General features: G+C 48.5%; 1 protein-coding gene across 4 annotated transcripts in view; it reads right to left on the bottom strand.

The window, feature by feature from the left end:
* Positions 1-966: 966 nt before the first annotated feature.
* Positions 967-15974, bottom strand: part of MKNK1 (MAPK interacting serine/threonine kinase 1) — a 39437-nt gene continuing 24429 nt past the window's right edge. For 3 of the 4 annotated variants that reach the window (XM_045513615.2, XM_010950946.3, XM_045513621.2), the window contains 8 exons: positions 15857-15930; positions 13610-13714; positions 10360-10415; positions 7319-7414; positions 5659-5853; positions 4870-5034; positions 3617-3660; positions 967-2324 (listed from right to left, as the gene is read on the bottom strand). In XM_045513615.2, the coding sequence (XP_045369571.1) occupies positions 2090-2324; positions 3617-3660; positions 4870-5034; positions 5659-5853; positions 7319-7414; positions 10360-10415; positions 13610-13714; positions 15857-15930 (970 nt within the window). In that variant the 3' untranslated portion in view covers positions 967-2089. The remainder of the gene's footprint in view (positions 2325-3616; positions 3661-4869; positions 5035-5658; positions 5854-7318; positions 7415-10359; positions 10416-13609; positions 13715-15856; positions 15931-15974) is intronic. The other variant, XM_045513629.2, reaches the window with a different exon arrangement.

The following is a 15974-nucleotide window of genomic DNA, read 5'->3' as shown; positions in this document are numbered from 1 at the left end:
TGACTAGGGTGGGGCTGGAGTCCAGAGACAAAACTCCCACCTTGGTTCCAAGTCCCCAGGGACAGAGAGACTTTGGGCCAAAGGGCTCAGATTCTGCAGCCCTGTTTTTCCAGCCCCTCCTACTCTGGGGAGGTGAAGAAGGGGTGTGAGGATGGTAAGGGTTACTGCAAAGGGAAGACTGTCAACAGGAAGTACGTCCTCATCAACAGGGAGGATTCGTGGGGCAGGATGGCTGGCCCAGGCCCATGACCCGCCCCCACAGCCAAAAGCCCCTGATCCCATCTCGGCTCTCTGATATCCCAGGGAGAAACCAGTAGCACCCAGTCTACTGCCCTGACACTCAGACCTCCCTCTTCCACCTCCTTGGGAATTGATAAAGGCCCTCCCCACGCAGCCCTCTGAGTCTGGTTCTGAGGATTACTGGGGCAAAGCTCTCAAAAGCCCTCTGCTTGGTGAAACACGAGGGCTGTGGATGCGAGACACTATGTTTCTTTGTTGCCAACTCTGGCTGGAAAAGCATAGTCCCGGGCACACAACGGAGCCTCAAGAAAGGCTTAGTGCTGCTTCAGACAGAGGGGACTCTGTTCTGCTTGGGTGGGAGGACTGGGCTGGGTCCAGGGCACACGTGTTAAAGTGCTTTTGAAGCCGCCTCGTGTGATAGTTGTGGACACGGCCTCTTCCCCTTGATGGGGAGATCCTAGAAGGCAGAGGCTTTCTTACTTATCTCCAGGTCCTGGCACAGAAGAGGAGATTGACAAATGTTTGATGAACTTCACTTCCTCACCTAAAAAAGAGGAGCAATGATCTCTCCTTCACTTGGTGTTATAGATCCAATGAGGTACTAATAGTTAGAGGTCTTGACAAGAGGCAACACCCCTTCCCTTCCAAGCTGGACTCAGCCCTTCTCCAGAAGGCCCATCTCCTCCTCAGGCCTGCAGGTGAAGAAAGGAGCACCAGGAAGGCCGCTAGAATTTAAAATAGTTTTATTAAAATAAGCGCAATGTATAATACCATCCTTACATTGTATAAACGTCTGACATATGCAAATTGATTTTCTTAGGTAACTAAGCAGCTCAGCTTGTCTGATGCTGGATGTGCCTTCATGCTCCCCGGCAGTAAGCACCACACGGCTCAGACCAGGGAGGCCGGCCAGCCCCTAGTCCAGCTCCACATCAGGCACAGAGCTCCTTCTCACTGCCCCAGATCTGTGCCGTCCTCCACACCAGGCCCGACGGAGGAAGCGGCAGACACCCAGTCTCTAAGTCAGTCATCATCTGAACAGCTTAAAACCAGTTAGAGTAATAGGAAATAGCTGATTAACACCTTTAAAATGCATAGATAATCAGAAGAGTGAGCCATAAGAGCTCTGGAAAGTCCATCGGCTCCCAGTGGGAGTTTATAAAGTCCCACCTTTGCTGGAAGAGCATGGTTGAAAAAATAAACGTATTAAAAAACAAAATAATACTGACTTCTGCAGCAATCCCAAAGAAAGAAGAGGATGATAAATGAGGGACACATTTTGGTCATGGCAAAGAAAGATTACGTGCTTTTCCGTGCTACCAACTGGAAGACTGATCTGGCTTCCTGAATGCAGAAGGCTCCCTGCCCTTCCCTGAATTGAGGGGGATGGCTTCACTCAGCCAAGGGGGAGGACATCCGGAGGACAGAGGAAGGTGGAAGCACTGCCAGCGGGGGTGACAGCGCACAGAGAGGGAAGAGCCTCTGTCATCTGACGCTTCTCAAGACTGGTTCCCTGAAGGCCACAGCCCTAGCCGCCACCGCTGCCTGCCTGTGAGAGTGGGCTGGATCCTGGATCCGCAGGCAGGCGGGTGAGCAGGTGGGCAGGAGCCCAGCAAAGAGATGTCCCTGCCGCAGGCGATTATGCAAAGTGACAAGTGATTGCTTTCCTTTTCAAAGACACCCCCTTTGGAAAAAGCTTTTTCCTTGAGGACTCTGGGGAAATGGGGAGGAGGGCTAGATGGGACCTTAGAGCCTTTGTGGATGAAAAGGCCTGGATGGAGCAGCAGAGCAGGCCCCTCACAGGTTTCTAGCAGGGTGAGGCCTGGGTAGGCCTGGGGCCTGGAGCCGGTCAGAGTGCTGTGGGTGTCGGGCAGGATTCCACGGCTCCACTGCGGTCTGCCTGGGTCAGCGCCCTCCGGCGGGCCAGGCGTGACTTGGAGGGAGGGGAAAGCTTCACAGAGCAGAGGCCCTCAGCCAGCGCCTCCGACTCCTTGACCAGTTCATTCTCCTCATGCTGAGACAGCTGGCGGTTCAGGGCGATTGCCTCGGCTGCGAAGAGTGTCAGGTCCATTGTGCTGCTGTTTCTGCAGGGATTGGTGGTGGGGAGCACAGAAGAGAGGGAGACAGGGCTCAGTGGGGTCTACCAGCCAGCTCAACAACCCCCCTACCCCGTTGCTGTGGTTCTACGCTCCTACTGGATTTTTCTGCGCCAGCCCAGGATGCTCTGAAGAAGTTCTTGCATGGATTTGGAATATGACTTTACTGGGGCTGGAAAGGCTTTGAGCTTCAAGGATAGCCTCTGGACTTAGTAGTTGAGACAAATGCTCCTTTCTATTCAGAGCCCCCTCCTCTGAGCTCCCAGGGCTCTGCACACAGCTCTACCAGAGGAAGGGCCACGGCACATTGAAACTCACCCATGTCCATCCCTCTCCCTGGTCAGGGCAGGGGATCCAGGGGCTGTGCCTTTATGTCTGTGTCCCCAGGACCCAGCTCAAGGCCAGCATGCAACGGGCACCATGGGTTTGCTGAATCAGTCTTTGAAGGTGGACCTGAGGTTTGGAGCCTCAAGGCATCTGGATGCAGCTCCAGAGAATAAGAGAGGAACCCAAACTGGGCTCAACTGTGTAACTCCTAGAAACTTGCCAGGAGGTAGGATTCCAGAGGGTTTTCCACAAGGCTTTAGCCCTGGCCCTTTGGGAATAGGGCAGTGCTCACTAGGAACATGATTCAGTGTTAAAAGGCACAAGAGTCAGGCAAACCTGGGTTCCAAGTCCAACTCCCAAGGCTACTGTGTAGCCTTGAGTAAGTTAACTTGATCTTTCTATTCCTCAGTTTTCTCATCTATAAGTTTATTATAAAGCTTATGGATATAACATATGTAAAGCCCTTAGCACCAGACCTGGTGGGTGGTACGTGCTTCCTATACAGTGGCCATTATTACTGTCTGTCTAGTACTGTACATGACCCTTGGTCCTGCTGCCTTACAGGGCCCCAGATTCCCGCTATTTTCACCAACTGCCAGTAGTAGAAGGAAACCTTGGTTTGGGTTGTAAGTAGTGATTTCCAGTTAGGATTCATGTGGGTCTGCAAAACAGGTTTTTCTCCTGCAAACGGTATGAGGTGGGATCTTAAAGATGCTGGAGGGCAGGGGAAGCCATCCATGTGGAAAAAGAGAGGAGAGGGAGCTAGACCTACTATAGAGGGAGGAGAGGAAGAGGAGTGGGGAGGGGGAGGAGGCCAGGAGCCCCTTCAGGAACTGGACACCTGAGCCTAGAGGTGAGCTCCCTGTCCCTCACCTCAGCCCCGCTGTGTCTGAGAGAATGGGGAAAGTCAAGGCCAAGTAAGGATGGGCATCGGGTGTGACAGGAGCATTTACCTCTGGAGGACTTGCGGCGTGGGGAGTCCCCTTTCTGGAGCTTGCTAGAATGGGAAGGACAGATGTGTGGGTAAGCGCTGCTCCCTCTTCCAAGAGCTGCCCCGACCCAAGCCACAGAGTGGGCAGGTTACTGCAGGCTCTGGCCCAGCACAGGGACAGGCCACGCCTGCCTGCGGGGCCAGACCTTCCAAGGAGAGAGCAAGCAAGGTACAGCACCCCCCCAGCTGCCTCTGCATGGAGAGCCCTCCCTTCCTGGTGGAGTCCTAATCACCCTCCAAGACCCAGCTCTAGGGTCATGTCCTCTGTGAGACATTCCCCCTTCCCTGCCAACCCCCAGCCCCTGTCCCAGGCAGAGGTGGGTCCTTGTCCTTTGGTGCCCTGAGCACTTTTGAGAAGCATTTGTTACACTACCCTGTCATTTACTTCTTTGTCTCCTTCCCCCATCAGAACACAAAGATGGACTGGGTCTCACTCCTTCCACTACTGCTGGTGTCTGGCATGTGGTAGGTGCTCAGTAAAGACAACTCTCAGGTAGCTGGGAATGAGCCATTCAGAGACCCTCGGACTGGGTCCCCACCTATAACTGGGGCCAGCAACGCTTGCTTCCTTCCACTGTCAGGGCCACTGAGGCTGGCTAGGGCCTAGTAGACTAAGGAGACACAGTAAATCACAGGAGGTCTGGCAGACTCCTTGAAGGGACAGAGGTCGGGTATTGTGACTAATCGAGGAGGACAGTTAAAAATGTTTTCAAGTGAAGACTTGGATCCTTCTTTTGGGGAAAACATCACTATTTGCCTTTCAGGCAGGCTGCACCCAGACCTCAGCACTACGAGCAGGACCTATGTGCCTGCAGTGCAGCCACACGGCAAGCAGGTGGCAAGGCCTTTCTTCTGTGTGCTCTCAGTAATGACATTTCTATATGAGGGGATGGTGCCTCTATCTGGGCTGCTCCCTGGGCTGTGTGCCTCTGCCAATAGTGGGATGCATGGTGTGAATCTCCCAGAGGCCTCTGTCCATTCCAGAGAGGTGTGCGTCACCTAGGGGCTTGGTTTGTGGCTAAGGTTAGAGCCACGTCAGTGGTATCGGTAAGGGGCTCAGTGAGGGGTTAGGTCAGGAGTCAGTTCACTCTACGTGCATGGGGACTGAAGCTGCTACATGGCTCCCTCCAGCTGAGGTCAGCCACCAGGGTGTGAGAGCTTCCTCATGGCCATGCTGCAGGCCTGAAGAGGGCACCCCCACCCCCGGGCACTTACCCCCTGCACCCATGGGTGCTGCAGAACTTGGGCGGCACTCAGTCTCTGCTTCGCGTCTCGAACCAGGAGCTTGGAGATGAGGTCTTTGGCCTCATTGGAGATGTGTGCCCAGTCCTTGTCAGGAAACTCATACTTGCCTTCCTGGATGCTCTCAAAGAGCTTGTTCTAGGTAAAGATGATTCCTCCTGAGGCCACACCAGCCAGGGGATGGGCAGGGGTGCCTGTCATGCTCAAATCACCTGGGCCCAATCGACCTCAGCTGCAGCTGGTGGCCTAGGTATTTCCCAGACCAGTGCCCCTTCCCCAACCACTACTCTCCCCTAAATCATCCAACCGCACAGAAGGCCCTGGGCGGGTTGGGATGGCACTGCTACTTGGAGGGCCAGGTGGGCGACGAGTAGGATCCAGGGCCCAACATGACCGGGCTCATCTCCCACCACCATCATCCTCATCTGTCCTCTTCCTCCCTCATCAGATGCAGCTGTTTCTAACCTCCCTGTCTTTGCTTGTGCTGTTCCTTCTACTTGTATTTCTTGCCTCTCCTCCCCTGGGGCAAGACTCCTCCCCTGGATGATCACTCAGCTCAGAGATGATCTTATCTAACAATCCTCCCCTGAACTCCTCGCTGGGCTGAGCGCCTGATCATCACTATCTCACCCGGTGGCTGCCCTTGGACAGAGCAGGAAGGGGCATGCTACACTACCTTCCAGATCAGGCTCAATCACCAAGCCCAGTCCTGCGTGGTCTCCCACAACTTTCTGACCCCCTCTCAGCAGGCCCTCTGCTCACCTGGCACACCGTGCAGACCTCTCCCCGGTCCCAGCCACAGTCGGCCCCGCAGTGACCCACGAAGGGTGGGTAGCCACTCAGCATGATGTAGAGGACCACGCCCAGGCTCCACAGGTCACAGCGCTTGTCATAAAAAGTGGCCTCATCCGTGAAGACCTCCACAACCTCAGGGGCCATGTATTCTGCAGAGCCACACTGTGGGGGCCAGGGTTGGGAGGGGGAAACAGCAAAGAAGAGAGAGGCTTAGTTACAGGAAATGGGGATGGCAAAGAGCAGATGAGACACAAGCAAGAGGATGGAGCTGCAGAGCAAGAAGCTGTCAGGAACGCCAGCCAGGGAGCTTGCCTGATGCCCCCAACGCACTTAGAAAACCTGGGCCACTGGACATCTGTAAACCAAGTCTTATCATTCCCCGTGATCCACGTGACCAGTTCCAGATTCTCTTCTTATCTTCTCAGGTCCCTCTCCAGTAGGTGGAGACCCTTGGTCAAGAACTCCAGGAATCTCTCCCTGCCTTGGCTCTCTGTAAATGGCCACTCAGTGCACCAGAAACGCAGCTCTGGGAGGAAGATCTAATTCCATAAAGCAAGGATTTCTCAAAGTGAGGTCCTGCCAAGCTTCCCTGCTAGCTTAGAGCATGGAAGTATAACAATTTAGAATTAAGAGACTATCAAAGCTAGGAGAGCTCTTAGAACAAAGCCAGTCTCCCCACTTCTCCCCTTTATGGTTGGGAAAACCAAGGATGAGAACGGGACAGCGATCTGTCCAAGTACATCAGGGGCAAACCCAGGGCAAGAATCCAGGATTCCTTCCTCCCATCCTTGGATAGAAAACTGCTGATAAAAACAAAACAAATTCTTTTTGCTACCCTCTTCATTATTTCAGGCTCACCAAGAGACAAACCTCCCCCAACACACATAACTAACTTCATAGAAAGATGGTGAGTGGAGAAAGGACATTTTCTTTGTTATTTGGCAATGAGAGTTAATGACTTTGAGAACAAGGTAGCTCAGTATAGGAGAAGCTAATACAGAAATACAGAAACATTTCTAATAATATTGCTTAGAATGAGATATGGGCATATTTAAATGCATGTCTTAAAAAAAGGTTATTAGGAAAACTCACTTATGAAGCATGTAAATCTCAAAAGAATTATAATAATTATAGTATATCCAGTATGTATAAGAGATGTCTTAGGAAGAAATAGCTCCCAGCAGCACCATCTGGGCAAGAAATGGGAAGTGAGAGAAGCACAGGGTAACTTAGCCAGGCGCTCCCACGTAGAGAGCCTGGACCTCTTAGTTCTTGCCACAGAGACCACACAGTCCATCCTCCACCACAAGGTGGATGCGCCCTGACTCCCCAGTGGTAATGGGCGCTGTCCACACGCTCATATGTGAAAGTGTGGGCCTGGGAGTAGTGTCTGTCTCCACCTGGGCCAGGAGTCAGGGCTTGGCCTGTTCTTATAGATACAATTTGTTTTCATTAGCAGTTAAGCAGGGGTGTGGTTATCAAGACAAGAAGTGAGGACATACAGCAACTTAGGCAGCAGGAAGTGGGGTAGATACACTCGGTTTTCCTTCCTTAGCCCTCTGTTCTGGTCTCCAGAGCTTTGGAGACAGGAGGTCTGGAGGGGGCACAGGTGCCCAGCCATACTTACTGGAGTGGTCAGCTCTGGTGTGGTTATGGGTGAGCAGGAGTTGTTCAATTTCACCCCACTGCCCAAGTCAAAGTCACAGATTTTCACCGGAGACACCTGAAAAGGAAAGCAGGAAGCAAAGGTTACAAACAGGAGCAACCAAAGCACATGAGGGGACAGGGTGACTATATGCCTAGTCAAGTGGTGGCCACACCGAAGCCCAGCTTTATCTGGAGGTCATGTTTCCTCTCTTTGAGTCAACTAGAAGTCACCTGAAGATTCATCCCAAGGTGTCCTCTTGTCCATGCTCTTTCCTTATTTCCCAACTAGGAGAAAATGTGTGCGCTACATGGTGTCAGACTGTTGTGAACTTGGTATAAAACAAGGAGCAAACCTATGGAACTCTTGCCAATGGTGGATGTTGCAACTCAGAAGTTAGAGAAGTTAGTATGTATTCCCGAAAGACTCCTTGGAGCCCATTCAGGGGAGCGCAAAGGAGTTTTGCGCAAAGCCCTTGGCCACCTCAGGTGGCTCAGGGTGACTGGCTTGTTTTTGCCTGTTTGGGCCTTTGTGGGTTAAGCGCCGAAAGTCTTGTTTTCCAGAAACCCCTCAGGCCGGAGCAGACCGGGATGGCTGGCCACTCTAGGCGGCATCAACATAGCTGCCCCGCCCACAAGAGCTGGATGCTGCACCTGAGACCGCAGACAGCACGCGCCACCTCTGGAGCCAGCCAGGGGGCCGCTGTGCGCATGCGTGGGGACGACCCGCACGTGGTCGAAGCAGCACAGAGCGCGACTCGAAGTGCTGGTTTGGCGAGTCCCCGCTCAGCCCTTACCTGCTGGGGGAGCTCTTTCCTCCCTCCCTTTTCTCTCCCTTACACTCTTCCTTCTTTTTTCACTTAGCTCCCCATTTTTTGGTGGTAAAATATATATAAGTATGCCATTTTAACCGTTTTTAAGTGTACAATTCAGTAGCATCGATTACATACACACTTTTGTGCAACAATTACTAGTTTCTGTTTCCAAAACCGTTACATCATCTCAGAAACTCAGCACCCATTAAGCAGTAACTTCCCATTCCCACCTCCCCAGCCTCAGTAACATCTAATCTACTTTCTGGCTCTATGGATTTACCTATTCCAGGTATTTTATATAAGTGGAATCACACAAACTTTGTCCTTTTGTGTCTGGCTTATTTCATTCAGCACACTGGTTTCAAGGTTCATCCATGTCGTAGCACGAGTCAGAACTTCATTCTGTTTTATGGCTGAACAGTATTCCACTGTATGGATATATCACATTTTGTTCACCCATTCATCTGTTGATGGACACTTGGGTTGTTTCCAGCTTTGGCTACTGGTACTAGCGCTGCTATGAACATTGGTATTAAGTCTCTATTTTCAACTCTTTTGCATATATTCACAGGTGTGGAACTGCTGAATGCTATGGTGATGCTGTGTTTAGCTTTTTGAGGCGCTGCCAAACTATTTTTCATAGTGGCTGTACCATTCTATATTCCCACCAGCGATGTGCAAGAGTTATAATTTTTCCACATCCTCATCAACACTTTTTATTTTCTATTTTTTAAATTATAACCATCCTAGTTGGTGTGACGTGGTATCTCATTGTGGTTTTGATCCCCTGATGATGAAGGATGTTGAGTATCTTTTCATGTTCTTACTGGCCATCTGTATACTTCTTTGGAAGAAATGTCTATTCAAGTCCTTTTCCCATTTTTTAATTAAGTTGTCTTTCTGATTTTAAGTTTTAGAAGTTCTTTATATATTTGGGGTATTAACCCTTATAAGATATGATTTGCAAATATTTTCTCTCATTTCTGTGGGTTTATTTTTTCCTTCACTTTCTTGATAATGTCCTTTGACGCTCAGTCTCTCTTAATTTTAGTTTTTCAACCATAAAAAGTGGCAACAAACCTGTGCCATGAAGATCAAATGAAACAAAAGACATGAAAGTACACTGTAAACCAGACGCACTACGACAGAGTGGTTCATTGCACCAGTGGACTCTGAGGTCAGACTACCTTGGTTTTAATCTCTACTTACTTATCAGCTGAGTGACTTTGGGCCAGTTTCTTTATCTAAGCTTCAGTATCCTCATCCATCAAATGAAGATAATAGTAGTATCTACCTCATGAGACTTTTATAAATAGTAAATAAGTGCTCAAGAAATGTTAACCATAATGATTACTAATAACCAGAATGATGATGATGATAAATTAAAAGCTTCTATGCCAGAGCCACTGACAGGAAGTCACAAGGTCTTATTTGAGCAACTACATTAGTATTCCCCACAAAAGGGCTGTAAGTAGCAGGCTGACTCAAATGTTCGCTCCCAGCCACTCCTTATCCCCTAATCCAGACCAAGACACGTGTGTCATGCATATGCACATGTACACACATGCAGCTATGACTGTGGGCCATCAAAACCACCAGGGCCTAAACCTCGCCTAACAAAGAGTCTGTCAAATTCACACATGCTTATGGAAATGCAAACACTTCCACTTACTAGTAGACTGAGTTAGAATAAAGTTTAAAATAGGTTGTATATGTTCAACACCAAGTATAAACGTTTTCTTTTTAATGGGCGCCTTTGGAAATAAAAATGGAAGCAGAAACCCTTTCCAAGAACTTGCTTCCTAATTGGTACTTCTAGTGGTGGGTGCCAACTGGCATATATACCACAACACAAACATCTTTTATAGGCAGAGATCTGCTTCACATAAGACTGAGTTATTGTTTCTGACGCACATCTACTGCTCTAAAGGTAGGTGCACCGGACTAAAAAACACTGCTTTTGTGTAGGTTTCATATATTTTACAAACTCTCAGGCTTAAGCCAATCACACTGCTGATAAAGAACAAGAAAGGGCCCAGGATTAAGCCCTACTTGGGATGTAAAAACACTACACATTAGGTATAACATACCCACGTGTCTATAATAATCAGTTCAACTTGGTACCTGAGGCTGAGAGAGCTGCTAATGATCTACAGAGAAAGTCTAAGGGTGGCTTCAACTGTGACATCCCAAATCAGGCCCCACATACCTTTTCTGGAGATTCACACAATATATTTTCTGGCTTCAGATCACGGTGAGCGATGCCTGAAATGACAAAGAGCAAAGTAATGGTTAACATATGCACATAATTACCAAACATTCCATACACAATTAATTTTTTCCAAATGCTGTTGTTCACAGATTAATTCCCAATTATGGTACATTAAAAAATCAACGAGCTGCAGGAGGCAGAAGTAACCAGAGACACAAACCAAAAGCACAGTTGATTCTGCAAGTCCTTTTGAAGCAGGAGCTGTAGAAATCTGGTTGGGATAAGCAGGGCCAAATGCATCCCAGCCAGCCTCCCTTTCAGCACTGCACTGACAACTAGGAATAAGCCTGATATGAAGCAGAGCAAAGAGCTCTGCAAATGGCTGTGCTTGGAACAGCAATGCAGAAATAATCAGTGCCTTGTTTAAGAGCATCTCAGGGGGCTGAGACTGCTCTACCTCATTTCTTCTTGTGTGGTCAATTAAAAAAAAGAAAAGAAAAAAAGGACTCCTTCAGTGGGACTCCCTGAATGTTCAGAGGGTCAAGTGTTAGTTAACAAATCTCCCAAAGCTTGTCCAACTCCCTTCTCACCTGTGCTCTGTGTCCAAGACAGTCCTGCCAGAAGCACAGCAAGGACTGCCGTGGCCCTAGGGTGCTGTTCTCAAGAGAAACCTCTCCTGGATTTTGGCCAGACCTCCTTGAAGGAGACTGCAGACAGCACCTTACTCTGCGGGGCATTAAAAGCTGCTGACCTGGCCAAGAAGGCACCTGGGGGCAAACCACCTTCAAACAGGGACGAAGAACCAACTCGACCGCGGTGCTCAAGCAGCGGACACAGGAACGTCCCTTTCCGCTATCCTCCTGCAGAGTGTACGGCGGCACAGAGACAGAAGGGCTGGAAGGCTGAGCAAAAGCTAAACAGCCACTGTTTGGAAGGACCGGAAAGCAGCAGGGGATTCGCGGGCTAACAGGGAAAAGCAGAATCTGCTTCACTATCGCTTGCTGGCTGATTGGCTTCAGCTTCTTGGACAGTCCTCCAACTCCCTGGCAGGAGGCAGAGGCCGGCCCGCTGGAGGCTATTCATGAGGGAGGAAGAACCTGAGCGCCAGCAGGCTGAGCAACTTCATCAGTCACCTAATTGAATGAGAACCCAGAGCGGCTTGGTCCGGGCTGCACAAATTGAGCCGGGCTGCAGCTTGCTGCACTAAAAGTGAAAGATATTTTCCATTACAGCAAGTGCTCCCACTGAAGGATCACGAGCCACACGTGGAGCCTCACTCTCCAAATAGGTGCCGATGGCCCCGTTGTGCCCCGGTCTGAGAGCTGAGAGCTGGGCCATAATAATGGGCCTGCCTCGGTGAGCACAACCAGCCATTGTGAGCTGCTCCAGGTCATTTCCCAGAGGCTGAGCGGCAGTGTGTCCAGTATTTAAAAGTATGGAACTTGTTTCAGGCTGACCCATTCTTGCTCAATTCATCTTTCCAGTGTGAAGTTATTTAGAAAACAGCCAAGTTCAGCTGCAAATCGTTTTTCATCCCCTCCAACTTCTAGTCACATGGGCAGCTGGCCAGCGAGATGTTAACCAGCACTTCAGAACTCCTAAGACACCTCCAGCCTCTGTTCCCTGTAGTGCGTTCTTGTAAAAAAAAAAATTAAATAAATAAAAAATAAAACCGCCTTTACCCCACTCCAAGGTATGCATCTTGTAAAAAACATGACCCAGTTTTGCACTCTACAGAGGCAGCTTGGGGAACAGTTGTAAATCTCTGTCAGGCAGGTGTTACCTACATGCATCCCAGCTTTCAGAAACAGAACTACTGCTATTCATCATGCTGTGCAAGGTACAGACACCTCCTTCTAGGAATTTTCATCCCATGTGCAAATCATGTCCCCAGCGTGGGCGCCGTCAGCATGGAGCGCTCTCCTCAGCCACAGGAGGAAGCCAGCAGTTCGGTGAACGTCCCCTCCCGTGCACACCTCACCAGTCTGCATGGGATCCCTGGCACAGAGTGGGATGCGTGAGCAGCATGCCTGGCCGGCCAACGTCCACAAAACTGAAGGGAGCAGAGGTAAGCCTCAAAGCATGAGCTCCGCCTCCACCCCACCAGGCAGGATGCTTTACTTAAAGGGGATTAATATGAGGAGTAAAAATGCCTTCTGCCTGGTCGGGGAGGAGCGTGGAGAAAATAACATTACTGGAGAACTGTGCCAGGCACTATGCCCCACTGTGTTATATGTATACAACACATACATAAGAGACATGCAATTATGTAAGCGAATTAATACATGCAAAAGGCCTGGAACAGTGCCTGGCACATAACAGGTGCTATATAAGTGTTAGCCCCTGCATGATGTTATTCGTCTCTCTTCATTCTCACCGTAGCTCTAGGAGGCAGGTGTTACTACTGAGGGAGCACATAGTTGGTAAAAAGTTGAAGCCAGAATTTATTTTTGCCATGGCAATGCTGTTAGGCAAATTTTTAAAATGTGTGTAATAGTCAAACATAATTATAGAAATGCAAAAACATTTAATTTGCAAAAAGATTTAATTTACTACAAAAGTTCTAGGTAAGGGATTGTAAACTGAGGTGTAATTCAAACAATAGCTATTTACCATCATGATGTTCAACAGATACCTCAAACTTACCATGGTAATAGAAAAATGCATTTTCCATTTATTGTGAACAAGTTATAAACCTACATATATACTATTTTGGGGGGGAGGTAATTAGGTTTGTTTGTTTATTTAATGGAGGTGTTGGGGATTGAACTCAGGACCTCGTGCATGCTAAGCACGTAATCTACCACTGAGCTATACTCTCCCCCCAAACTACATATATGCCAGATTTGAAAAAGAGAGATACAGGTAATATATTTTTAAAAATTAGTCTGAATAACACCCAAATATTTACTCTAGAATCTAGGTCATACTATGCATGAATTTTGGAATCATCAGGAAAGGAAAAGAACATCCACATACACACCACTCACACATACCTTGTTCAACATGAAATTTATTTATTTTTCCACCTTGTTCTTTCTCGTCTCCCTATCCTGCTTAATAACCCCACATCTACCCACCGTCCATCTGAGAAGCCTAGGAGCCATCCTGGCCTGCCGCTTCACCCTCCTAGGTGGCCTGCCAGCTGCACCAACTCCTGGACCAGCCTTCTACCTGGCCTGCCCATCTCCCTTGTCCTCAGAGGCGACCAGCCCAACCCACCCACCAAGGCAAGGGCCCAGCTCACCTTTGGTGTGCAGAAAATCAAGGGCGGCGGCAACATCCCGCACCACTCGGCTGGCTTCTCGCTCGTTGAAGTGCTTCTGCTTCTGGATGTGAGCCAGGATGGAGCCTGGTGGGAGGGGATACAGAGGGATGCCTTTTCAGGCTCTAGTAAGTATAACTTTTCACAGGCCAAGTTTTCACAAGTTTGGGATGGGAACATAGGCTTATTCCTCACTAAATGTCCAGCACCAAGTGTGGTACCTGGCACAGAGCAGGTACCAGCACAAAACTGGACTAAACAACATTGGATGGCTATCTTCTGTCCCTGTCTGTGATGAGCACAGAATGGAGAGAGAACAACTATTTAAGTGACCGAAAAATATAAATGCCACTGAGGCAGATTTAGCTTCTGAAATCAAAAAGAACTAAAAGTGAGTCCACATGGAATGGGGGCCTCTCTGTAGAAACTTTTCTTCCTCTGCCTCTGATCTCAGATCCAAACAAGAGCACATGCTTTCAAATGGAAATGCCACACCTTCACTGGATATGGAAAGGTCTAGAAAAAGGGAAAAAACTGCTTTCCCCCCTGAACTTTCCCGTTTATTATTGTTACTGTTGTTATTATTATCAACATTTTGTTGGCAATGGTTAACATTTATTGAGCAGTTACTACATACCAAGCATTATGTGATACTCTTTAAACAGACTATTTTATCCTCACTGCAGCTGTACAAAATGTACCAAATATAGTTATCCCCATTGTGTAGTTATAGATGGGGAACCTGAAGCCAAGAATGGTTAAGTCAAGATCACATACCAGTAGTATGTGGTGGTATCATCAGGAGTTCAACCCCGTAAGCCTGGCCTCAGAGCCTGTGCAGGCGTCCCCTCAGCAGGACTTGTGGTCCGACTGCTGGAGGGATGGGTTGCCTTGAGCCAACTAAACGCTCCCTTCACCTGCTGAATCTGGCCTGCACTCTGAGCGATGTGGTTACAGATAATTTCAGCTGCATCAAGCATCTTAGACATATAACTCACAGTGCTGGTGTCATTGGGTGGGGCAGGGCAGACACAGGCATGAACATATGGCTTGGCTCCATGTGGTCTGTGCTCACCATTGGAAGCCAGTATTTCTGAGCCAAAGGTGTCATCTCTGTGTCCTAAAAATGGCACGTTTGCTTATTATCTCTGGTTTTTGGCATGGGGAGGGGATGAAAAATATTTCACTTGCCAGATTAAACAATCAAAGGATCCCAACGTGCTGTGGAACATTCTGAGAAAACTGGCTCCTGGCTTGGTCTCAGGCTTGCTCTACTATAGCGAGTCTCTTGTTTCCAAACTTGTTAAAAGGGAAGGTGGAGAATAACATTCTAAGCACTTCTGAGACACTTCTAAGACAGCCCCCAGCACACCCACTTGTTTTAATAACATTAACAGCTGACATCTATTGAACCCCTAGTGCCTACTGGGCACTGAGCTGAGCATTTCAATATGAATTATCTCATTTAATCTTGCACAGCGTTCCAATGAGGTGGGTGCTGTCATTATCCCTATTTACAGATGAGAATACTGTTTGGAAAGGTTATGTGGCTTGCTCAAGGTCTCACAGCTGGTAAGTGATGGAGCTCCTTTAAATCCCAAGCCCCTCCGTGTAGCCCTCCACTCAGCTCCAGACATCATCCCTAACCTTCACCTTGCAAATGTGTCCTAGGATTGGGTGAGTGATGGGGAGGGAAAAGGCTTCTGCGTGTCAGAAAAGCAACTTAAATACTTATACCGGTGGTTGTGTGTGGGTAATGGCAGTAGTGGAGATGGTCAAGAACGGCATCTTCCATCTGAAGGATGGCCCCTTGTATCCCTCCTCTCTATCCTGGTCTGTGTCCTAAGCAATGGGACCCTCCTCTCCTCTGCTGAGCCTTTCTGGACTTCACAATGTATGCAAGAACTTCCATCTCATAATTAATTTCATTTAACAGCAAATGTGTCAAAACAATGGATTGATAAATTGATGACTAAATGTATCTGTATATGAGTCCTATTATAATGAGAAGGCATTTATAGAATGCCCACACAGGTGACATTCTAAGCTCTGCAAAATGCTAATTATCATCCTTCCCTGCGGCCTTCCTTCTCCCAAATCAAGGGCAGTTTTAAGTCCTTCATCCTTTTTATTAGCTTGACTCATTTTAGAAGTCTCTGGGATTCATGATGGATGATCACCACCCTGGGTCATAATCGGAAGTCCAAACACATACTCAACAGTAAGTACCTCCTTGTAGTTTCTCAAAGACCAAGTAAAATCTTGTGTCATCTTCAAAGAACTCAATCAGCTCCAAAATGTTCCTTAAATAGGGAAAAATAGGAAGAAAGGGAAAATGGTATTATAT

Source organism: Camelus bactrianus, chromosome 13 (genome assembly GCF_048773025.1).
Source record: "Camelus bactrianus isolate YW-2024 breed Bactrian camel chromosome 13, ASM4877302v1, whole genome shotgun sequence".
NCBI lineage: Eukaryota > Metazoa > Chordata > Mammalia > Artiodactyla > Camelidae > Camelus > Camelus bactrianus.
This window is presented reverse-complemented; position numbering and strand designations above follow the sequence as displayed.